Source organism: Pieris brassicae, chromosome 1, assembly GCF_905147105.1.
Source record: "Pieris brassicae chromosome 1, ilPieBrab1.1, whole genome shotgun sequence".
Taxonomy (NCBI): Eukaryota; Metazoa; Arthropoda; class Insecta; order Lepidoptera; family Pieridae; genus Pieris; species Pieris brassicae.
In genome coordinates this window covers 9,926,471-9,952,745 of record NC_059665.1, presented here as the reverse complement: position 1 = coordinate 9,952,745, position 26,275 = coordinate 9,926,471, and the positions used below count along the sequence as shown (strand labels likewise).

Genomic DNA, 26,275 nt, shown 5'->3' with positions numbered 1-26,275 from the left:
AAATATGTATCAATTGTTTTTATGCTTTGGTTATATAGCTTGCTAATAGAGCAAAGAGTATACCCAATATATGACAAACATGTTTACATAGCATAAAGTGAGAATGCAGTTCAGAGGTGAGAGCATTCTATTGGGTGAGTGTTGTTCTATGTTAGAAAGTTGCTCTCATTCTACAATATGTACACGAGCAATATATTCAACTTGTGTATACTTCTATATTCAATTATGATAACTCAATATTGTTTTTTGCTATATAGCTACTAATGTGGGTGTACACTGTACAGTTTGAACAAAACATAATATTATATTATTTTACAAAGTACTATGTAAATATATACATGAGTGTTCATTTAAGAGGATGCTAACTTTAAAAACTTTCTAAAATCTTCTATTTACATATTACAAAATTGTAAGGAACAATAAATATAGTTAATATATTAAATAAAAACATTACATTTTTTCTTTACTTTTTTATGTTTATGATGGCATACTCTCTCAATTAGAAAATACCATAGTCTTAAAATTTAAAGTATGTAACAAACTTCACAGTACATTTATCCTGCATAATATCAACATCCCTTGGACAATGAGTTGGCGATGCCATTACATCCATATTTTTATATTCATGGGCGTGTTTTGATAACAGTGTTGGGCAGGTGGTAACCAACGACGCGTGACTACGCCCCACCTCATTATACATTAAGTCCCGATTCCTATATCCAAAACGAGTCATAATTGCTTTGGGTCCTAATTAGTTTAATAAGAAGAATTTACGAATTTCAGAATGTATAGAATCTCGGCCCTTCTATCATGGAATATTTTTGTACTCTCTTTCGCTAAACACTGCAACAGTTGTCGGCAAACCAACAGTTTCGTCTTAGAAGGCGTCATAAAGCAAACTCATATAAAGAATTCTCATCAGATCATTACAGTTCCATAAATACAACAGAACGATATAAATCACATATTAATTATGAATAAAGTCATATAAAACTTAAACTTTATATAGGTAAAAAAAATAGTTAGTCTGAGGAGCCATTGTATATGAAAAGTATCTTATCAACGCATTGTTTACATGTAGTTTTATATTTGTATTTTTGTTGTGCACTTTCTTTTTTGTACTGACCCTTGAAATTGACACGCTAATAGCATTACCTAAATAACTTGTGCCTACTTAACCGTCAAGAGTCGGGTCGTCGTGGGAATTTTGTTACAATGGTGAATGGAGAAATCCTTATCGCGCTTGAGTCCGTGCATACGGCCTATTTTAATTAAATTGAAGTATACCAGAAACCTGAATTCTTTTGTTTACAATATAGGTAATATTAACGTAATCCTATGATAAAGACTTCGAAGTGTATTCTTTTTACTTAAAACCAGATGACACGTTGTTACAAAGACTGTACCTTTTAGAGGGTGAGAATCTAAATCGAAAGATGAAACGATGTACCGGGGCTATTATGTCTTATGTTTCATATTACCTTAAAATCATAATAAAAAAATAAAATACCAGGGACCTGTATGAATAATGTAAGCATAAAATGAGATATGATTACACAACGTAATTAACTATTACAGTTAATTATTGTCTCGCATAATATCGATACAGTCGTGGGAAAGCGTATCGTAGTACGGCTTGCCACATTTGCAATGGTGCTTTGCCAACGTTATGCTAAATTAATATTAGAATGGTAGTAATAATATAATGATGGTAATAGGTATCTCGATATCAATAGTTTTCGGGATAGAGCATACGATTTTTTTATGACCTAAAATAAAAATTTATTAAAAACGCAGAAATGTTTAGTTGACTGAAAGCCAAGTTGTTGCTGAAATTCATAGGCTATACGTTAGCCAAACAATAGGTTTTGAGAAAAATATCAGGCACTATTTTCATAAAAGAATTGCATTTAGTGGTTATATAATTACTTAAAGAAGAATTTTAACCGCGTTACGGTTTATTCTGGATGATCCAGTTTCTTCAGGTATGAGGAAGTGTGCTGGAAATTACCGCATACTGGCACTCCTAACAAACTTGATAGTATAAAGAAATTGGAGAAGTTTGACTCATACACGCGACTAGAACATAATTAATTTTTGCCAAGGGCAAGGAAATTAAGTAATACCACGGGTTAAAGTAGAAGCGTGTTACCGTAAAAAAATAATTATTTTTTTGTTTTCTTATCAACCCTTGCATTGTTATCTATACAATTTAAAATGTTGTTGAACAGTTACCTAGCAACGGCTGCATGCCATGCTAAATTTAGGGTCGTTACAATTTTTTATATAAAGGGTGGGATTACAGACCCTTATAATTTCAAGGATAAGATTTAGAGTCTAAAATAATTATATGAGAGCGAGTTTTTATATTTTAACTTTGTGAGCTTTTGGTGTTGATATTACTTATTTATTAAATGTGCTATTCTAATATTGTTTTAAAATTATTAATGCACTTTTTAGTCTATTTAAGATTTTGTTATAAGTTTTTATTACTAAGGTAAAATTAATGTTATAGGTAGATAGATCTAAATATAGCTTGAAACTCCTATAATGTATGACATTAGCTTAGCTCGGACAAGCTTACTAGCCTAAATTATAGCTAAACAAAGCGTTGGTTAGATGTAAGTAGGATAAGAAAATGAGTCGGAAACATTTGCATCGCGCTGGTTTGTTTTACGTGGTAGTGTTGCGGTAAGATAGTGGAGATATGGTCACAATCCTCAGATTTGCGATGGTGTTCGTAATGACGACAACGGTGCTTGATACCGTTAGCGGTCGTAAATTACGAGAGTTAGCGGCTTATGTAAATTATAAACAAATTATTGTCAGTGACGCTAGGTTTAAACAGGATATCAAGTGACGTAAACAAGGACTTTTAAAGTTTAGGGGGAGTGCTTTGTCTCGTGTTTTTTGTTCCAATTTATTTTTTAATAGCTTTATTATTATTTTTATTGTTTTTTTGAGTTTCTTGTCTTGTTCCTCTGTCTGTAGTGAATTAGTTTTTAATTAAAATTATCATATTGGACCCCACTATTATTGTTGCCCTAAAAAGTATTTTACGGTAGGCGTGACCCGTAATCGCAATATGGAAAATTGAATTGGTTTATTTTCATGTTTGGTCACGTGACCAAAGGCTCTTTTTATGTATGTTTTATTCTATTTTACCGTATAGAAAGTTTTATTCGAGTTGCCAGGATTTTTTTTGGCGGTAATACGACTTAAACCAAACACTTGTTCCATTTATTTCTTTTGTTATCGCCTAGTAAACCAATGGCGGATAGTAACCGCGACTTTCCATTTGCAATTTGTGTTTTATTTAAAAAAATTAGGCGTTCTCGTAAAATTAGTTTACTATATGCAAGTTTTATATGTGATGTACCAAGTCATCAGAAGTGCGATATTTGAAAAACTTCGAACATAAAAATTTAGTAAATAATTATCTACATACTTTTAAATTTCGAATTGTTATATGAGTTCGAAACTTTACTATTATTGGCCAAAAAGCATAGAATGTAATTAAGCGTTCTTACCCCTTATTACAATAAAAATTACGTAATTTGCCGAGGGTTTAGTTAAAGAATATTTACTAGAGAAAGTATAATATTCATAAATGAGACTTAGCGCGAATTATGACTCTATGTCAAAGTCTAATAAATTAATACATTTTTTACATATGGGAGTCAAACCTAGCGTTAAGTTTCAACTCTGTCTTACAACGGTAATAATAAACCTTACTCCAAACAAAATCAAGAAAGAAATATTCATTTACCAAATTAAAAGAAACAATTTCTGAGAAATGTTCACATTGTATGAATGGACTGAGTCAGTGTAAACCAAACCCATGACTCATGACTCTCGTGACGTCACAAAACCGCTATGCATGTTTCGAAATCCAACCTTCTCTCCTAGCACCTTACGGATTATGATTTTGTTATAAATTATTATTTGGCATAGTTTATAATTCAAGACTGATTTGTTTCTGAAAAAACTATCTGTTGTAATGGCTGAGTTCTATACAAGCGGCATTAAATTTAAATACATATGTAAATGTATGTTGTTAAAAGCTTCTTATCTTAACTGAGATCGAGTACACCAAGCAATTCCTTTTTCATTACAAATACCTTTAAGCTAGTAAGAGAAAGTCTAATATTTTCCCTTGTCACTTTTTCCTCCGTAATGATAAATTATAGGAATTAATAAAATTAAACTTAAATACCTGCCTAGGTACCCATTGTAGTATATGTCCCCAGATATTCGTGCACTCGTCATTTTACTTTTTGATAAAATTTAGAAAATTTCTGAATAAAAAGACATCCATATTTTGCAAATAATTTCTAGACAAACATAAACTTACATCGACTTAGGGTAGGTTGTACCAATTGTTAAAAGGCCGGCTTCGCATTCGCGAGCATTCTGGCATTGTCCATAGGCGGGGCGGTATCACTTAACATTAGGTGAGACGCCAGTTCTATAAAAAAATATTAGCACCACTTGATAGACTTTTAAGCATTACGCTCAAATACCAACAATATATATATATAACCTTATTATTCGAAGTCGGTTAAAAGGCCACTAACGGTAATATAAAATGCACCCCACGAAACGTTTTCATACCTGTACAATTGATACCTGCGTCACTGGTATCAGGTAACAGTTAACAAGACACCTGGGAACCACCTTGCAATTATTTTGTATTATATATATACAATACTCTTAGTACATTAAATATGTATTCATCATTAAAACCGTTGGCCTAATGGCTCGGTGTTCAACTCGTTCTGTAGTAAGTAAACTATTCTGCTAACTTTCATCTTTTTTTCTTTAAAGAGTATTTTAAATTTCCATACAATAGTTCGAACTCCGGGTTGAAACAATATTTCTATGTGGGCAATGAATACTTCATCGTATCGAAAAAACTGAGGAACCGTTTATACCCAAAAATCTACGGTGTTTGTCTGTAAGGCTGATGGAAAATTATAATAAAACAGAGACAAAGACGAATTATTTTTTCCACTTCAAACGTTAATTTATAATAATGACCATTATGTTTTTATATTTAAAATTTCCGCAGACTACTTATTAATAACGATAACCTGATTTTTATGTACAGAAATATTAAATTACCCAATTAGGATCAGTGGTGGGGGTGATTCATGGGAAAGGTCTGTTAATCCTATTTTCAAAAGCACTAAAGTATTACAATTCCAATTCTACGCGTCTAAGAGTCCTTCGTGACTAGAGCGTAAGAAATGGTTCTTAAAAGGCCGGTAGTGAGCCTTCTGGCAGTGTGTGTCTATGGTCGGTATCATTTAACATCAGGTGGGGCTTCTGTGGCCGATTTACATTTTGCTGCCTTGAACTATGAAAAAAACAATTAGACTTCAACCTCCTTGTATTATCGGCTGTAAATAAAACAGTTTATCAAATATTGTATAGCTCTATACACCATCTATTACTGAAGTTAATAACTCTTATGGTTTTGGTTCTTTCAAATAAGCCTGGGCGTAAATGTATTTAAAAATTTTGCGGCAATTGACTATATATATCAGAACATCATTTATAAAGTATGTTGAATGGTACGATTCACAAAATTAACACAGTTTAAGGAAAAAAATTAAACTGTATTTTGAAAGGCTCTGAATGAGTGTTTTATACTTTTTAAGTATTTAACGGTATAAACTAAAATTTGAAAGTTCGTGAAAAATTACTAAAGTCAACGACCGTGAAGCCGTATTAAATAGAACAAATGGACTGCCTCGGAAGGAGCGGCTTGTGTCTCTATGTTGAGAGTGGAAATATAAGATTCAATCTTTATTTGGCACAATTTAAAGACGCAGGAACTTTTTAATCTAACAATGGACCTGAGTAATATATACTACAAGTTGTAATTGTCTAGATTTCACAATAAAAAGGAACAAGTAGTAGTATTTTTCAATATTGAATCTCAATTTTAATTAAAATCTCGCTGGATATTATTAGATTTAAAAGTGTGCATTGCAGCGTTGGCAAAGTCGCTTCAGCGTGCGACTCTTCGTCGTAGGTTTTTTCCCCGGCTGTTCACCAATGGACTGTCATTCTTTGTGTGGATTTAATATTCGCTGAAACGTTTAGGGAAAACATTGTAAAGGAACCGGTTTGCCTTAGACCCAAAATGTTGACGGCGTTTGTCAGGTACAGGAGGCTGATAGCGTACAGAAGAGAAGAAATCTGAGGCCCAGACCTGAAGAGGTTGTAGCGCCAGTGATTTATTTTATTTTACCTTCAAAATTATTACTTTATTGTTTTTCCTAAATGGAAATGTGACGTATTTATTGCGTAAGGCTTTTTTATCTTATATAGTTAAGTGGTACCGCTCAAGAGGTTACAGATTTTAAAATTGCCCTTAAGGTTATGTTTTTGGTGCTAGCATAAGGTTACTATTAATTTGGTCATAATTCACTAGTTAAGTGCGTACTGGCGACAAGTTATCGATGCTTACTCCTAATATTTGACGATTTTTTTTAAGATTGTTATACGGGAAATAAGAACGCACATAGGAATGGTGTGCAGTACGGGTTATCACTTGTTCTCTTACATTTTCTGCTGAGGTTATCGAATTAAATATATATATTTTAAAAATATTTTCTTTGCGTAAAGATCATCAAAAACAATCCATTTAGCATTACGATCTAGTTTAACTTGAGACTAATTAGTAATATAAAAGTAACCTAGTTTACTAAAAAATATATTTAACATAAGAAAGTGAGTCTATTAAGGGGAAGACACTCTGTTCTTGTGTACAATTTTTTTCTAGTTTAGTTTCTACATAAAGTGCACAAACACTAATTTACTAATTCGAATGGTTTTGACCTTTTCAATCTTCCCACTAGGCCCGGGGTGTCAAGAAGTTGAATAGTGCCATTCACGTGTTTGTGGGCTTCAGCAATCTTTTTGATTATTGTGGTGACGTCCTCTACTACACTAAGGTTCCAATGGAGGTTGTCATTGCGAATGTACAGTGAGCATTGACTATTTCCCTGAGCACTTTGTACAACACGTAAACCGATATCTTAGGATCATTGTTTTAGCTACTCCTAATAATTAGCTGCTCTATTTCTTTGATATATATATACAGGATTGATTTAATAGACTCATTTTACTGTTACCTATTAGTTCGTTTTCAAATAGTCTGTAATTGATACGTGACACAATATGGAATGATCTCTCTATGATATTAATTGTGTTAATCTATTCTAACCAGGTAGAGATTGACTACCTTTACACGGAGACATTACGTTTTTATGAATGGTAATATTATTATAGGGATACAAGGGGAATGAACTGGAGCTGAAATGGAATGGTTTCTTGTGAACTACAGTATCTATGCGACTTAAACCCCATCGGAAACCACCAAGGTCTTGCGGTATTCTTGATTGGCCATTGTTACGTTCATATCCGATGAGACTGCTTTGTTTTAGAAGTTTTTTTTTGCAACAGTGAATTAAGTAAAGTGTTTTTGTATAGCTTAGGTAATCTTTTAAATTCCGAGATAATATTCAAAAATTGCAGACTAGGCACCCCCCTACTTTTTGAAAGTATTCTTATTGTTTTTTTACCATTTTATAATGGGATATTTGAAAAACCTTTTATATGCTATGCTAGACTAAAGAACATACACAAATTGTTATTTTTAGTTGTGTTCCATATTTAGAAATTCATATTGAATTGTTCCAATCTGTATTAAACACGTAAGCAAAAGTTTTTTTAAGTGTTAATTATCATTCTTAAATTACACGAATACACATACCATATATATTTTTCGATCAAACACAGTCTTGTACGTAATTACATTCCAAGATAGTGTTAGGATTACACAGGTGAAGACATAATATTATTTGCTGGCGTCGATTCGACTAATCTGTGACGGTTTTGTGTGACATGACAGACGTATAAAAATCAATATCTTTAATTATCAATTTTTTGATAAAATACTAATTATTTACAAGTTAGTTCTTTATAACGCTTTGATGAGTCATATTTTATAGATGACAGTGACACATGCTGGTATTATAGATTTCACGTAGTAATTTTAAGGTAAAAGAATATACTTATAATGAGCGTCTGAAAGTATTGAAAGTCTTGATCTTATTGGTTAAGTAGCGGGGGATTAAGAGGTAATTTTATTGAAACTTATAAAATCCTGACTGCGTATTGGGACAATGTTTTTCAAAGGAATTGGGAAGCTCTTTTTTTAAGTGAGAACACATCATAACAGGAATAGTTCTTTAAAACTAAAGAGAACTCAGTATAAAACAAATTTCAATAGAACTTTCTTGTCACCGAGTATCGGCTGACTGGAATGGGCTTCCGGAAAATGTAATTAGTGCACCCTCTTTGAAGTCTTTTAAAAACAGCTTGGATAATTTCTACAAATCCACACTACGCGCGCATCACTTTATTAAGCTGCTGCTATGTTTACACATATTAATAATCATTCTAAAATACAAGTTCAATACATTTTTATTTGTTCAAATGTATTTGCTTTTACATTCAATAATTTTTATATCATATAAGTGCAAAAGTGAGTGTAGTACAAATAAATATTTTCTATAATATAGAATAAGTAACGAGCTATTGTTATTGAACTAATTATGTACTAGTAACTATTCGCTTTAAAATAGAAATCGAGTGTATCTTGATTAAAACTTTACCCTCATTATTATCGTGAAAATTAAAAGGTTTATAACAATGTTCTACTGTAGTGTCTATCTGTTAATTATTATTTCGCTGCGATGAAAAGAGATAGATGCTTTGTTTAATACAATTAAATGAGATATTGCTTATTTGATTTATTTCCCCAATAAGGGTAGAAAACGAGATGAATTAAATCAATATTTTTTATTTACATTGGTATGGCTCGTAATACATAGCTATTTTCCTTAGTTGTCTGGAAGAGATCGCTTGTTAGCGTTGTATCTCTAACAATTTATGTTAGGTACTTGTTTTTATTTGAAATGTAACTTAGTTAAATAAATAAATAATGCAGTGGCGCAACTATTTTTGAGGTTTGTGTTTAGTTTTTATTGACAAATATTATAGGCCAGTAGGTCTTTTATCCATAACATACTTCGCCGCTTTTTCTTCACCATACCATTAATAGCGCACGTAGAAAGTAAATTCATTCATTCAGGGTTGGAATATAGTACCTCAGGGTCGCACACTTGTGGCGATTATAACCATATCTCTATATATATAAATTTTGTGTGCGTGTATTTATAATTAAACTCCTCGGCGGCCGGACCGATGTTAATGTAATTTTGTATGAGTGTTGACGTGGATTCGATAACGGTATAGATTTATTATTGGTTTTTTTTTCAAGGCGTGTGTACAGGACAACGTCTGTAGAAATATAAATTAAAAAAGCTCTAAAACGACTCTGTCTAGCGAATACTCAGGTCGTTGACATTACAATTTAGGAAGTCGGAAGTTAGGACGAACTACGTGATCTGATTGAATCAGCTGACTTGATAAATGTTTTATGAAAAAGTATAATGTAGTAAAATATAGAAATTTCGATTTACAGTCTCGCAAGCTGCACTTAACTATATTATCTTAGTAACGAATAAAGCTTTAAATAATACAGTTACATGTAAACATGTTATGAAATACGGAAATGCCTTTGCCCCATGGCCCTAAAGAATACTTGATCTGATGCAATCGGATAACTTGGTACGTGTTTGAAGTAGGCCTAAAAAAATTAAGCTATTACTTACTATTACTATTACTAAGCAACTCCAGACCTCTAATAAACGCCTGCTGAGGGTGACAAGAAATGGATAAATAAATTAACAAAAATAAAAGGTAATAATAGAGTTATACAATACTTAACTGAGCGTTCATTAAGGCAGTTTAAGCGTAAGCGTTTTTAATAGGCAGGCAACGCACTCGCGAGCCCTTTGGCATTGAGTGTCCATTGGCGGCATTACTTTACATCAGGCGAGCCTCCTGCCGGTTATATGAATAAAAAAATCACTGTCTTAAGTCGACTTACGTGTTTGGCCTAAGTTTTACGCGTGCGTTTTCTCCGACGGCCGTTAATGCCAGAAGCGGTGAATAAAGTTTGTAATCTTTGACCGGGGCACTGACACGCGACACGTGCTCTTTATTGTGCCCCCTAACTGAAAATTAAACAGGTTTAAAAATGTGAAAATGTAGGGTTTAATTTATTTATTCATACCTTTCACTGTATAAACGTATCTATAGTTTAAAGAAAATAATAGCATTGTAGTAATGTGCGAGTTTTCATTTTGTAACATCTTGCATAATGATCCGAGTAAATCCATTTATGTAACTTGTATGGCTTATCGCGTGCTTATGGTCTTATCTAGTACATTTTTGCGTTGTTTTCAAACATTTAAATTATAATAGTTCAGCTATGTAAATACAATTTCCTCTTCCCTGTCCAAAAAAGAGTGCACACAAATGTAAACTTGATGCTTAGAAACCTTCGTGTACAGAAACCTTGTTTTTTCATGAAAACCATCTGAATGATGGTTGACATGAAAGTGCTGTGTAATTGTATTTAACTGACACTAGTCAGTGGGTGACTTTTGATACAATATTTTTTGTTTTTAAGTTATATTTGCGTATGAAAAAATGGCGATATTAATAGATTTCAAATTTGTTAAAATATGTTGGTTTATTTTTTTTATGTAATAAGAGGCAAACGGGCAGGAGGCTTACCTGATGTTAAGTGATACTGCCGCCCACAGAGACTAATATTTCCTGAAGGCTTCCAAATGCGTTGTCGGCCTTTCAAGAAGTGAAAGAAGTGCTTTACCCTCAGCAGGTATTTATTTATTATCAAATAGCAGAGTTGTCTGGGAGAAATAGCTTGTGAGCGCCGCCCTTTCTCTAATAACTCCTGTATAGTAACTTGCTCTAAATATGTATGTTTAAGGTAACTATAATATATAATTCAGCAACTAGGTATTGCTTAGTTCTACAATAGAAACGCCTACAAAGGACAAGCTATTCCATAACATGGGTTACTCACGAAGCAACCGGTTCTGATGTATGCAACAATCATCTGGTATCTTATTATACTCATTGCGATATGGACTCATAATATATATTAGGAAATACATGACTCGTAATAATAAGTTAGCTCCATCCCTAGTCACGGACTAGTGCCCAGAGAGCATGATTTATACGAAGTGACCCCATCAGGGCAAAAACTATAATCACAGACACCCTACAGTTAAAATGAAATGTGGCGGGCCATATTGCATGATGTGCAAACAAAGATAAACCGTCGTAGCCTAACGCTGAAGGGGACCTCCGGGAAACAGAAACGTGAAAAGACCACAAAAGTAACGAACTACATCACACAGGTTTCTGGGGGAGAAGAGGATGGAGGAAGCAAAGATCAGGTCCAAATGGAAAGTTCAGTATGAGCCCTTTACCCAAAATGGCATACCAGTCCATATAAAACACGAAGAAATGGAAATAGCAATAACTATAGTAGACTAAGTGTATAATAACAAAACAACCCAATGGAATTAAAGTGACTATTATTATTTTGTCAGATGTTATGTCATGCATATGAACAGATAAAACCTTAGTTTAAAATTGACGTTTTTGTATGCCATGTGAAAAGATACAGAACATTTAATTGACGTTATCATTCATTGAATTTCTATGCACAAGTTATCATTACAATGTGGAAACAATAACGTTGGATCCGCTCCACCTGCAGTCAAATCAATCAGAAAACAGTCGTTCGACCCAGTCATTGTCAAATGAGTCATAACAATGTTTTGTGAATATTATATTCAATTACGGTTTGACTAAAATATGTTTGAACTCAAATGGAAGTACTAAGTGCGTTAAATATTTAAAATGGTTTGTAATTAACAATAGACTCAATTGTTTTGAAATAAAACTTGATTTTAGAGTAAGCCGCAGAAGGTTGTCAAACTAATTTTCGTATTTAAGTAGTTACACTAGTTTCCCTTTATCTCTGAAAAATACCAGCTACAACCTTTTTAGGTTTGTATCTGTTTCATGATCATTTGTCAATATAATAGGCAAGTAGGTGATCAAACTCCTGTGCTTGATACACGCTATCGACTTTTTAGGTCTAAGGCAAGATCGTTTCTTCACCATGTTTTCCTTCACCGTTCGAGCGAATGTTAAATGCACACGTAGAAAGTTCATTGGTGCACAGCCGGGTATTGAACTTACGACCTGAAGCCACTGTGCCAATATTAGGCGAAAGCAGTGAAATCTTGGAATACTGTCTATATATTTCATAAATATCTAATTCTATAAACGTTGTGCACAGGTTAGATAAATTTAAATATAATAAGATTTATATTATTCTGTAAGAAAATAGGCCTAACAAATTATCACCTAATTACTTAAACTGTTGTTTAAAATATAAATAAACAGTAATTTCTTTGATTTATTACGCGAAACGAATCTATGGTATTTCGTACTAGCAAAGATATTTTATCTATTGAATGAAACAAATGTAACTCATTTGTTTCTATAGTCGGTACTTTCAAAGAAAGTGTTCAGTGAGCTTTCATCTTCACAATACACATCGAAATCACAGGTTTCTCATAAAGTGACATTTGATGCGTCTACACAACTTTCACAATTCACGTGTAATTTCTTTTAAAAAAAACTTTTAATATGTATCGTGACGAATCGATTGTAATTGATTAGAAATGTGTGTGTGCCTTTCGGTATAGGAGAAAAAATAATCCAACAAAAAGAGCCGTTTAATTTTGATCGTTGATTACAAGTTATTTGTATGAATCAGAAGTCGTTACAAGTATTGGAACAATGGCTTCTTAAGCGCTTAACATTCGACTGTCGAATGATAATGCGTTTGTACAAACATCGTCTATATAAGGAAACTACAATTCAATGCTATGGGACCGAGATAGCAGAAATCAACAAATATTTATTATTTTCCAAGTTTCAAATAAACAGAATGGCAAACTGACTTTCATATGATTGAGTAGGCATACAACATGTACATTTAACATACTAATTTTGCAATTAGATAGTTCGTGATATGTTGTGTAATGCTGTTGTTACGTGTATTGATAATTTAGTTTAATATTATTTTTTCAGGTTGGGTCGTGATCTTATTCACGTTTGCACAAAGTGAAGCAGCAACGCCTCTCGGTCCGTCAGATCGCCCCGAAGCTTACTTCAATGGCAGCTCCTATATCCGCCTGTCGAGGCCTATCTCGCTTAAACAGCTAGTTGGACTGAGTTACCGCACTTGTGTTGGTGAGTATTTTCTATCATATAATGAGCAGTGTTGGCCTAGTGGCTTCAGTGTGCGACTCTCATCCCTGAGGTCGTTATGGTCGAACCCGGCTGTGCACCAAAGGATTTTCTTTTTATGTGCGCATTTAACATTAGCTCGAACGGTGAAGGAGAACATCGTGAGGAAACCGGCTTGCCTTAGACCCAAACAGTCGACGGCGTGCGTCAGGCACAGAAGGCTGATCACCTACTTGCCTATTCGATTAACAAATGATAATGAAACAGATACAGAAATCTGAGGCCCAGACCTAAAAAAGTTGTAGCGCCATTGATTTATTATTTTATCAAATGGTTGCCTTAAGAACCCTTTTACATATTGTTAAAAAATCATCCCAGATTTTGTTAAGTACCTAATACGAATGAGAATAACTATAAAACTAAAACTTGTGGTTACATTTTTCTCTTTTTTATTTTGAAGTAATATTTTTTGTTATTTTTTTTTTCATCGTAACTATAATTTATATCATAGAAAAACGTATTATATATTATGTGATGTGTTTAATTAACAAATAAAACTTTTGAAAACGTGTGCCTGTAACATAATATTTGCAAAGGATTTGGAGTTTCCAGAGTAGTCAGAAAAACTCAAGTTATAAGACGTGAGCGCTTTAAAATCTGTATTTCATAAAGAAAACCTTTATATTATTATAATTAATATATTAGATAAGCTTTTAGTTTGTTTTTAAAAGTTAGTAAAAAGCGAGTGTCTCGAAGTGTTCCTAAATGTAAACTGTCGATCAAATAAAATTAAATCGGCTTCGTTATATGTCCCATTTATGTGACTATTTATTTTACGCGTCCAAGTGAATGTTGTCTATAGACTATAGACTTTTTCTTTAGACAATAGACAAATGTACCTAAAATTCGCATTGAAGCGAAGAATTCACGAGTGTTACTCCGTTTATTAATCATACAAGTATGCGTTTTTTATAGCATTGTCAGCGAAATTAGATGTTTATATTCGAGACACGTAGCTTGAGGCTCTGCTCAGGGCCATCATTATGATGGATGACAAGTTATTACGTCAGCAATCAGTGCAGAGTCGACGACCTGTCCGTAGTAGTCCATAAGTGATATCGATTGAGGTATTAAGCAATGCATGTTGCGGTCAGGAAGTTAAAGGATGTCATTCTTGTATCGTTTGTTTTGTATGGCATCGAATACGTGCTAATTATAATTTGTTAAATAGAAATCGTATTGCTCTTTTGTGAGCGAAAACTGGTTTTGTATTTTTTTTACTTAATTAATTACCAGTCTTCTAATTATATAGCTAATATTCTAGTTCATTACGAAAAGATATACGCCAGAATAACTTTATTTAATTATTATTATGTAGGTTGAGAATATTGTAAGCACTGTATATTTGTGTGTTGGAAATAGATATCAATGTACAGTGGATTTCGGTTTTAACGACGATAAAAATACCATTCTAATTTCATTTTTATATCTGGACGTCGTTACAGGCAAAGGTAAAGAGACACATTCCGAGGAGAGATACAGTTCCTACTTAGAATATAATTGAATTGTAACTGAACCATAAATTTAACTCGAAACCTACTCGCGTTCTGACCATCTGTGTAAGTGTAAAAGATAAGGATGTGTCTTTGGCGACCGACTCAGGCCGCATTATCTGCATAGGTTTTGGAATTTGTTAAAAATGATTCATTTAAAAATGTTTCCATACATCGGTGTTATAACGTAAGTCGCTATGAATTTATATAAACCTAGTCCACCCATAAGTTCTGTTACAAATGAAAATGCATTTTTTTATGAAGTAATGTAATATTATTAAAATTGATACCTATATATTTATTAAAGTCTCAGCAATGAATAAAAAAAATCTATTCGAAACCTTTGGCTTTTATATTTCGCCACTGCTTGCTCCAAAGATTTATTGAGAGACCTAATGTCGCCGTGTCGTTTAGAGCTGGCTATGTCCTCTAAAACTGACAATAATTTGAAGTCTATAGGGTTGAGGTCTGGGTTAGATGAGGGCCAGTCTTATAAAGTCCGGAACGTTGGTTTGAAGCCAGACTTGGGTAGTTCATGCCTTGAGACCAGGTACAAAATCCTGCTGGAAAGTCCACGGTATATTTTTAAGAAGTCTATTGCTACGGGGTTTCACAACATTATCCAAGACTGTATCTTGATACACTATTTGAAGTTTTCACTCCTTTTTCACAAAAATGTAGTTTTGTGACTCATTGATAAGACACGCCCCACCAAACCATCAGTGACGCAGGATGATTGATGATTGTACCCACGTTGTACATTTCCGACCACTTGAGCAGCTTCTTTAGAACTGTGAGCGTACAGTTTATCATTTTGCTTTTGTTGTGTTCTTCAATCGTGAAAATTTTTTCATCGCTAAATAGGTTATTTCTGTGCTTTGACCTGCGTATCGCGACAGAAGGCGTTTTGATCGATCCACTCGTTTTAATTGTTTAATCGAAAATAATCAGTGAGCTTCTTGTTTTATAATCTTCATTTCTCGCGATAAGATTTTTTGCTTCCTTCGGGGCTTCGAAGGGCTTCTACGAATTCTGCTTTATCAGCATTGACAGCCTTTATAGTTCTACAGCACATAGAATAATAAATTTAAATTTAATAAGTTTAAAATAATATTTGTGTTCCAAATAATAATTTAAAAGTTGAAAAAAAAAGAATATTTGTGGCTAGTCTAGTTATATATATATATGTTTTTTTTTACTAAAACATGCTTTAAATAATAAATACGGATAATTTAAAGGAATTACATTTTACGTCGCTTTAGTTAACTGGTCGCTACAACCAAGGTCGTAACCAATAAAATCAACTGTATTCTAAAAATGTATAAATAGAATCAAAATAATATCGCGACTACAACTTTTAGGCTATTCTGATAATTGACCTATTTTTTAGAGTTATTAACCAGAAGATTTTACAATTACTTATGCTAGTAAATATATCTATGTATAAAATATAATATTTATAAATTTAATATTGTATTAGAAATGAATATTAATATTGTAGTTTTATGTATTTTCAAAGAAGCGTTCACGTGTGAACGCTGCTGTTGACAGCTAATTGGTGCATAGAGATGTTTTGAGAAAACCCATGATTAACCAAAAAAGGTAATTCAATGTCTACCAATTTCGCAGAAGCACAGATGTGGGCGTAAAAAGTGGTTCAACATGCGCGCCGGCTTGAGTTAAGCGCTAACAAAAAAGAATGTATCGTCAATTTTGCAACTGAATTTTCGTTCGAATGCTTAACCATTAAAATAAGATTTTTTTTCACTGCTTGTGCTTGCTGTGTTGTGACAAACACAAGTGCAATGATGTATATTATAATTCATTTTATTTTATACTGTCAAGTGAAGCATGGTGTCATGGTTGCAATTCTTTAATTTCTCTAATATCCTTGTAAACCAAAAACTTGGCGATTGTAAAGATTGGCGGAGAGTTTTTTTGGCAGTTATTTTCTCTCTACGCCCTTTAATTGGGAACTACTAGATACTAAATCTATTTTTTTTTTAATATTGGTGCTAATGTAAAATATTCTAATCATATAAAAATATGTGGTTATAGTCTTTAGATTTGTTGATTATGTCTAAGCAATTGTTTTCCTAAGCAATTCTAAATAAGATTTAGATTAAAAAAAAGCAATATAATATAATAGTTACTATACTGGAATATAATCTTTTTCAGGCGGTGAGCTTTTTTCTCAACGATCGGAAGGGTACACTCTCCATGTCACAGCGTTGTACGAGCAGGTTGTGGTGTCGTGGTCTAGGCCTGGGCAGCCGCAGAGAGAGGTCGGGATCGCGAAGGAGACACTGGATAATCGCTGGCATTGGGTAGCATTGAAATATCGGCCCAACCCACCGGCTTTGTTGCTCGAAGTTGATAGGGAATCGCAGGTATTGTAGGACGATACTCAATTTTATGTATAAACATTACACATCTTGGAATGTCAGTCATGAAGTGACTTGTAAGAAACATTGTAAATATATGTTTTTTTTTGTAAAAAAATACTGGGTAAAAGTAATAAATTAAACTTTCTGAAATAATAAAAGAGTACCTTGTAATCAGATAAATTACAGATCTAATGATAAGTTTCTATATGTTTTATGTTTGTAAGGTACAAATCATACTTTGTCTACGTATGTCAAATTTAGTAAATTAAACAAGACAATAGCTTGCGTTTATTACAAATTCGTACAAGTTATAACTTGTTAAACCATGCATTAGCGAAGCTTGTCAAAAAAACATTCATTTATAAATAAGAGACCGTGTCAGATTTCAAGGGGTGACCGATATACAGGGGCTGGAAAACCGAGGATCCACTTTAAAATCATTCATCAGAATACTAGCTGCCCCCGCGAACTTCGTTTCTCCTTAATGTGGTTTTAGTGAGCCTTAATACCGTGAGACGAAAGAATAATTTCACTGTATTATTCGGTCTAAGTAACACGTGGTTGGCTATGCTAACACCAAAAAAATTAGAAATAATTGAATTTCACGGTATTTCGTTTACTATAAAATAAATTTAATTTATACTTTAGCCTCAATAACACGTGGTAATCATGATATTGAATTGTAGCTTATATGACACGTTTGTCGGTTTACCATAGCAGTGCCATCTATTGATTACTTACTCAATCCAGTCGAAAAGTGTCGACATCTGTTAGAATTTTTTGGAGTTAACAGATAATTATAATTTTATATATATATATATATAAAATATATATTGTGACTGTCAATTAATTATAGACAAATAATTTGCAATAGAATAAAATTGCGACTATAATTAAAGATCTAAGCTATCCTATCTCTTAAGTTGGACCAGATTGCTCACGGTGTGCCAATTTAATGTAAAATCGGTTAAGTAGTTGAGGTGTCCATCGTGGACAAACATCTTGACAGGAGATTTATATATATTAAGATTTCAATCCAATCCTTCCTAGGTGATATCAAACGTGACCTGGAATGGTGAATTGCTATCAGCCGGCGCCCTAGAAGCCAACGGTGCAGTGGTATTAGTGGGTAACGTGTTCAGTGGATGCCTTCACGAGGGTCCACAACTGGAGTTCCATGCTGCGTATCTTTTGCAGACCAATGTGCGGTTCGGGCATTGTCCACTTACCACTGATGAATGTAAGTACATTTTCTATTGTTTTCCATCGTCACGGGTTGAGCGTGTTATAATTATAGTGACGATGGTAGTTTGACATACTCAAAAATAGAGTGAAGATCTGGTATAACGACATCAAAGGGACTACTCATATTTGGTCGTAACAGCCGATGATGTTGTTATTAAGTTCTATATATTCTATGTATACCTAATTCTATGTATTAGGTATACATAGAATTCCGCCGGGACGATTGGTTTTGTTCAATATAACCGGTATGTTGTTCGAAACAATGTCGTCGTAAATGGTTTCGACTGTAATTATAATAGATAAATAGTACGATATTATTTCGAGAGTTGTATTTCAGTGGAATCTATATGATTTATTTGTGTATTTTAGGCAAAGACAGAAAGGACGTGTTGCGGATACCGCCAAAGGACCATTGCTACAACGAGCCGTGTTTGCGACACGGGACTTGTATATCTAGACACGATAGGTATGTTAATTTATGAAAAAACATTTAAAAAAAAGATTTAATTTCTTTTCTAATCTCCGTACTAGTGTTTACTGTTTGTAAATTTTAGATACAAATGGCCAGACATGTGTGTAATTTTGACGTGTGTGTATTTTAAAGAGTTTCGTTTTTAGTTTGAGATTGGCAGAAACTAAATTTAAATTAACAGTCAACAGGCTAGGCAAGTAATGAAACGTCATCGATCCAAGCCATTTGCCAAGTTAAAAGGCTAGGCTGTTAATTGAACGGCTAATTAAGCTAGTTGGCTGCGACATATATGTAGTTAAAATGTAACATTAAAAACATATGTGACATTTTTTAGATATGTACTTAATAACTCATATGGATAAAAAATACAGGAATTTAATAATTCATACTTATTTTTTCAGATATGAATGTCATTGCTCAGCTCGATACACGGGCAACAATTGTGAAGTAGACGCGGGTGATCCCTGCGCGTCCGCGCCTTGTCACCATGGAGGGACGTGTATGGAAGACACCCGAGGGGACTACACGTGTCTCTGTCCTAAACATTATCACGGTATGCTCTCTAAATGCTACAGAATCACTAGGCCAATTTTTGTTATTTACATTCTCAATAAGTGAAGCTGTAAAGCACGCGGAACGTCGGAAAAATTTAAAATTATGTAAAATTATTATAAGTTTATAATAATACTAATAGCTTTAATCCGGTTAAAAAAATTGTTTTCTTTCAATGTGTAAAAGCTATGTTAAACAAAGACAATACCGCTATTTCAAGTTGCAGAGTCTGGGTGGCATTAAGCGAGTTCTACTGTACTTATAATACAAACTGCAAATACTGTGTTTAGGTATTTTGTGTTAAGATTTGAAATAAATATAGATTTTTGTATACTCAGGTATGTTCTGTGAACTGGAAGACTCGTTAGACCCGCAGTGCGTGGCGGGACCATGTCGTAACAACGGATCGTGTAGTGTACCAACTGGAGCTGATAGCTATGTATGCGATTGTCCACCAGGTAATTCTTGTAAACAAATAGATTGATCAGATAAAGATAATCCTATATAATAAAGAAAAATGTTATATGAGTTAAACGGGCAGGAGGCTCACCTGATGTTAAGTGATACCGCCGCCTATATATATATTGCCAGAAGGCTTACCGGTGAGTTGTCGGACTTTCAATACTTGGTACGATCTTTTCTTGATGGACCCTCAGTTGCATTGGTTCGGCAGTATAATTAGAGAAAAATCTTGATTATTTACGTAAACTTCACATACTCTAATGTTTATTATAAGGATAGTATTATTAAATAATAGATTTCGAACTATTAAAAGACAAATGTCCATATTTCAGGTTACACAGGCCGCAATTGCGAGACAGATATAGACGAGTGCGCGATATCGGGCGCGGCTTGTCTTAATGGCGGCCGATGTGTTGATGCCGTCAATAATTACACCTGCGATTGTACTAATACTGGTAAATGTTATTCCTATAATAAATATACGAATATTTTTGTATTTTCTCTGAAATATGATTTATTAGATTAAAACACGCGTTGGCTGCTGTAAATTTATAACAGTTATGGCGTATCCTGTAAGTTTGTATTTAAATAGTTTTTGTCTAGTGGCTTCATCCCTACGATCATAGGTTCGAACCCCGGCTGTGCTGTGAACTTGCCTATGTGCACACAAAACGCTCGTGCGGCGACGTCGTGTGTCAGGCAGAGGAGGCTGATCCCCTTACCTAGACTAAGAGTTGTAGCGCCTTTTTAAAAATGTATTTTAAATAAGTTTTCCGATTTAAAATGCATATACATATATTAATAATAAATTAAAATCACAAAGCACAGGAAAAATAATTGTATTTGTAAATATAAAAAAATAAATCAATGGCGCTACAACCTTTTTAGGTCTGGGCCTCAGATTCTGTATCTGTTTCATGATCATTTGTTAATCGAATAGGCAAGTACGTCATCAGCCTTCTGTGCCTGACGCACGCCGTCGACTTTTTGGGTCTAAGGTAAGCCGGTTTCCTCACGATGTTATCCTGTACCGTTCGAGCTAATTAATTAATGCGCACATAGAAAGAAAATCCATTGGTGCACACTCGGGGATCGACCCTACGACCTCAGGGATGACAGTCGCACGCTGAAGCCACTAGGCCAACACTGCTCTTAGTAAATAAATAAAATAAAAAATAAAATAATTTCAGGTTACACCGGCCCCCGATGTGACATTAACATAAACGAGTGTCTGGAAGAGCGATCTGTGTGCGGGCATGGAGTGTGTTACGACACATACGGATCATTCGTGTGTGCTTGTTTACCCGGGTATACGGGTGACCGGTGTCAAAAGGTGATCGGACGCTTTTTTTTAATTTAGTTAACTAACCATGCTTGAAATTGGCGAGTGTTTTAATATTTTCGTGTATATGTAGCCGGAACAAAATCCGCAAATTTATTACTTTCCTAAGAATGCGTGTCGTTGTATATTTTTATGTGTGTCTGTTAAATTTAATAAAGTTGTATTCAGAACATCAAATTTTGGTTTGTATCTTCGAAAACAATAAAATTCAGGTACACATATTTTTTTTTAAATAATGTTATATGCTCAACAATCTGTTATGGTCCCGAGTGTGTCTCATAATGTTGTATGCTGTTTTAATTTCAATCGAACGTGAGACTAGATTTGAGTGCTATAATTTAAAGGAATAATAAAATATTTCTCCTAAAAAAGTGCTAAGGATGAGATTCATCAAAAGACTGCACAAACTATGACTTGTGTATCTCAAAATCTCATGCATTGCGTACCAGTGTCATACTTACCGCCTAGACACGTTTGTGACGCTTACAATATTTTGAAAGTGAAACTTCTTTATCGGCGTTGGAAAAAAATACCGGCACATTTTTTCCGTTACGCGCCATCTTTTTCTTGCCCCTACCAAGCATGTCATTTAACAATGATAGTAATAATTTTATTACAATTAATGAAATTCTGTAACAATCTTAGTAGTAATAAGGTAAAATTAAATAATTGTATTATTTGCATCCATGTCTATGATAATAAAAGCCTTTTTTTTAAACTTTATCTAATTTAACTTTATATAACCAATTTCTGTGAAGTTGCATATAGTAGATCATTTTTCGAAAAATAAAGTCATAAAGAAGTTTCACTTCTTACGTGCGTACACTAGTACACGCACACATTTTTAATACATCTTAATGTCAACCTTCTACAATAATATTAATTTTACCCAGATGTCAGCATGTGCGTCCGGACCCTGCGGCGTCGGTGGTGCATGTGTAGAAGAAAACAACGGGGCCGGTTTCCGTTGTGTATGTGCACGTGGTCTCGCGCCACCATTGTGCGTGCCGCAAGCCCCGCCCACTACGGTTGCCACGCCCTCAAGCTCCGCTCCTTCTACGCTTGTCCCACCCGTGTCCGCTTGTGAGGAGGTCTCGTGCCCGCCTAGATCACATTGTAGACAAGGTGAGATAGGACAGAAAACAAATTTAGTGTTTTTAAGATGTATTTGGACACTTAATTAAGTGACTTAATAACTTTGAAAGTAATTTACAAGTAACTATTATTCAATTTATTTTAAAATTTGTCCGGAAGTTTCTTCGAGTCCTAAGTTGATGTACCTAAATTAAAGTTAAAATACACAGTAACCACGAAGTGGGAAACGTGAGTCTGGATATCCTATCACTCACACTTTAAAATTGATTTTCGTTTATTTTTTTTATAATTTGTTATTGCATTATTTTTCTTGCACCAATGTATCAGTGTTCCGAGCGTTGGCAAGCTTTTATAAATAAATACCTTAAACCAAAGGGAGGCAGATAAGATGCGGGCACGATATAAAAAACGGAGCGGGTCCAATGTCAATTCGAACCGCTAGAGAACGACATGACTGAAAAAACTTGTCATTAATTTATTTACATTTTATTGAAGGATAAGCTGTATATAAATAAATAGCCTAGATATTAAATATAGGTAGACACTACATATTGTATTAATTTATATTTAGCATCTAAGCAAAACAGCATTAAACGCTTTTTATTTGATTTATTTATTATATACAGTTAATATTAATAACATTTTGTTAATTTATGTTTTAATGAGTTTTTGAGTATTTTCTTTCATATAAAGACAACGAGACAGTGGATGCTATCTTTGCCGATTTATTGTTAGCAACATTACCTTTTGGACTTAAATTCTCAAACTAAATTTACTTAATAAAAATTATTTTGATTGTTACAGGTGTGACTGGAATGGTAGCGGGCATAGTACTCACAAAGCAAGTTCTTTGTGTCTGCGATATTGGATATTATGGCAAGTTCATACAAAATAATATTAGGATAAATTAATAATTTAAATATATTTAATTAAAAGTAAGAATTAATGACTTAATATAAATGAATACACGGAATGGAAAGTACTGTTGTGTTGTCTTAAATAAAAAATGAAAAAAATTAATTGTAAATCTCAATCACTTTTGAATCCACTTGAACACACAAATAATTTCATCTCAATCGGTCCAGCCGTTTAGGAAGAGTTAAATGACGCACAGATTTTTATATATGTAAAGATTTAGTTGATAAGGTGACCGTGCTATACTTTATTTATGATTGATTTTATTTTTTCGCCGTTGTGCCCTGATGCAAGAACTTATTGCATATTGTTTACATTTTGTATGCATTTATTTTGTAAATTTAAATTATATTTTTCACATTAATGTTGTCCATTTAATATTTAAATCTATACGCAATCTAAATAATAACGAAGTTAAAGGTTAAACTACATATGTATGCAGGTGCTCCAGGTGTATCACCAAACTGCAGCACTCTGGAAAGTGTTTGTGAGAGCGGAGTCTGTCAGAACGGTGGCACTTGCACCAGGACACCGGAACACTTTAATTGTACTTGCCCGCCGCCTTATAGAGGTAAGATTTCGAAGTTCTCAAACTTTTTAATATAAATTAATCTATCGGATATTTTTTAAGAACATTTTGTATGAAATTTAGTGAATAACATAAAGATGGTTTTATTTAGTTTAAATACGCTAGTAAATGTCATCCACATTGTAAAACGAAGATGCAAGATGCGTGTGAACGCGTTGATTTTCTGTTGACCAATAACAATCGAACGAAGGGCACCATCGTTTCGTTTTCGTTTAATATGCTTACATACTGGATTTATTTTTGAATTTGGAATGAAATTAAATGTAATAAAAACTAGTGTCAAGACTATTCCGTTGACAAGTCTTTGAAAGTTTTGGAAATAATAATATTATTTTAAGAAGTCTGGAAAACGGTGATGGACTATTCAAACTTTACTGTTTATTATTGGTAATATTTCAGATATATGCTGTAGTTTTGGATATATTTAACCTATGGGAATTATGGTGGCCACTACTGTACTAAGATAAATACATTTAAACGCTTTATAAAACTAAAATCTATAATCTCGAATATTACACGCTATTGTACAAATTATATCCTAATATAGAGTCCAGCACAAGGCAGCGTTCACGAAGCTTATAGGCAATACATTTGCACTTTTTCTTTTGGGACCAACTTTTAACAATAAGGTATTATGTGTGATCAATAGATCTCGATGGTTTTTGATGTTGTGACTGGTAACAACTGCTGACTGACTGCTTTCAATTCCAATATTTTACTAACGGACGGTAACAAATTTAATTTGATTGTATTTAAACCGTTAGTAAAATATACGGATGGAATGTTAATGTATATTTGTGTGTGTTTTAATAATGTCAATAGTGGCATTGTTGTGCTTTCCAATGGATCTCGAGAAGACTGTTCTGTTGTGTATGTGTCGTTTGCTTATGTTTCTAATTGCGATCTAGTTTATTAGGATAATTAATTTTAATAGAATGTACTATTTTTTTAAAATTTTATAAGACAGAACACCCATAAAATAACTTGTCATGAGAGGATTACCTAGTCGTATTTTCCGTCCATATTTTCAGAGTAAAGAAGCATTTTTGCATGTTAGATTTTTTCGCATAACCCGGAATGGCTTTTTTCTACAACGGTTTTCTTTATAAGGTATTAATTCAACAGTATTTACTTTATTTCAAGTGAGATTATTTATAATCGAATATGTATTGTAGGTATGTACTGCGAGGTGGGGCCTTCGGGTAAAGCTTTATCGGAACCAAAAGTCGAGCGTTGTGCCTCAGTCCCTTGCCTGCATTCTACGGGTTGCCGCGATACTGTAAGTTGATTTGATATCAGCTTAATTAATAGTTCTGCATGTATTAATGATAAAACAATATAATATAATATGGAGTTGTAATCCACACAAGGATTATTTAGAAATTATTATTCAAATAAACCCAAAAATAACTGTTTAATAATAACGTCGCGTTTAATATGAGCAAAATAATGTAAATATTCAAAATATAAATATTATTTTTTAAATCTTGTAAGCAGACTATTTGAAGGTGAAATGCTTGTGAAAGTTAATTTTCTATTAATATACCTTACGTTTGCTAGTACGATTCTTACGTAAAATTATTTTGTATAGCCAAACGGATTCCGTTGCGACTGTGAGGCGGGTTGGACGGGCGCACGATGTGACGTAAATATGGCCACTTCACTTGCTGGTGATTGTGGTCGGGGATGCGCCAATGGGGGAATATGTCGCGGCACTGATTGCGATTGTCGTCCAGGTTTTGGGGGTCCCTACTGTGAAGTAACCTTAGACTGTAGGGCTTCGCCTTGTCCGCATCGGCAGGTAACTTTTTTTATTATTTAACTAATATTATTTTGAGTTAATAATACATTACTGTATTACATGTCGTTCTTTTTTGTCACACTTCGTGGTTGGTTTATGCCATGTTTACAGGCTCAAGCCATGTCATTGTAGCGTGTAATGTCTTGCCTAATTACACAATGAACTCCCTATGATTGTTATTTTCAAGTATCCAGTAATTTTATTATCAATAAAAAAATTGAATTACGCTGGAACCCCACACAGTATAACAAATGTCTGTCCGTGGTGAAAGAAGTGATCCTACTATTATATAAAACTACGAAATAAAAAACCCGAATAGAAAATAATTCTTGTGTTCGTTTAGGAGTGTGTAGAACAAAATGGAACATGGCGTTGTGCAGCTGCCAGCGTTGAATCGGCATGTTCCTCTTCACCTTGTCACAATGGCACCTGTTTGGCACTAGACAATGGATTGTTCCGATGCCAATGCCAGCCTGGTCATACTGGTAAGTGTTTTAATATCTATTCCGTTACTGGCAATATTGACGTTATTAAGGTTTTTATGAATATCCTCCTCCTATCGTTATTTTAATAGGAGA

At 33.7% G+C, this 26,275-nt stretch overlaps 1 protein-coding gene across 2 annotated transcripts in view; it reads left to right on the top strand.

Moving 5' to 3' along the window:
• The window catches only part of LOC123713317 (protein crumbs), a 55,217-nt gene that overhangs the window by 907 nt on the left and 28,035 nt on the right, over nt 1–26,275 (top strand). For both annotated transcript variants that reach the window (XM_045666923.1, XM_045666927.1), the window contains exons 2-15: nt 13,126–13,287; nt 17,016–17,227; nt 18,275–18,464; nt 18,839–18,935; nt 19,343–19,494; nt 19,832–19,951; nt 20,288–20,410; nt 21,146–21,288; nt 22,191–22,422; nt 23,197–23,268; nt 23,750–23,878; nt 25,072–25,175; nt 25,488–25,697; nt 26,041–26,182. In XM_045666923.1, the coding sequence (XP_045522879.1) occupies nt 13,126–13,287; nt 17,016–17,227; nt 18,275–18,464; nt 18,839–18,935; nt 19,343–19,494; nt 19,832–19,951; nt 20,288–20,410; nt 21,146–21,288; nt 22,191–22,422; nt 23,197–23,268; nt 23,750–23,878; nt 25,072–25,175; nt 25,488–25,697; nt 26,041–26,182 (2,088 nt within the window). The remainder of the gene's footprint in view (nt 1–13,125; nt 13,288–17,015; nt 17,228–18,274; nt 18,465–18,838; nt 18,936–19,342; nt 19,495–19,831; nt 19,952–20,287; nt 20,411–21,145; nt 21,289–22,190; nt 22,423–23,196; nt 23,269–23,749; nt 23,879–25,071; nt 25,176–25,487; nt 25,698–26,040; nt 26,183–26,275) is intronic.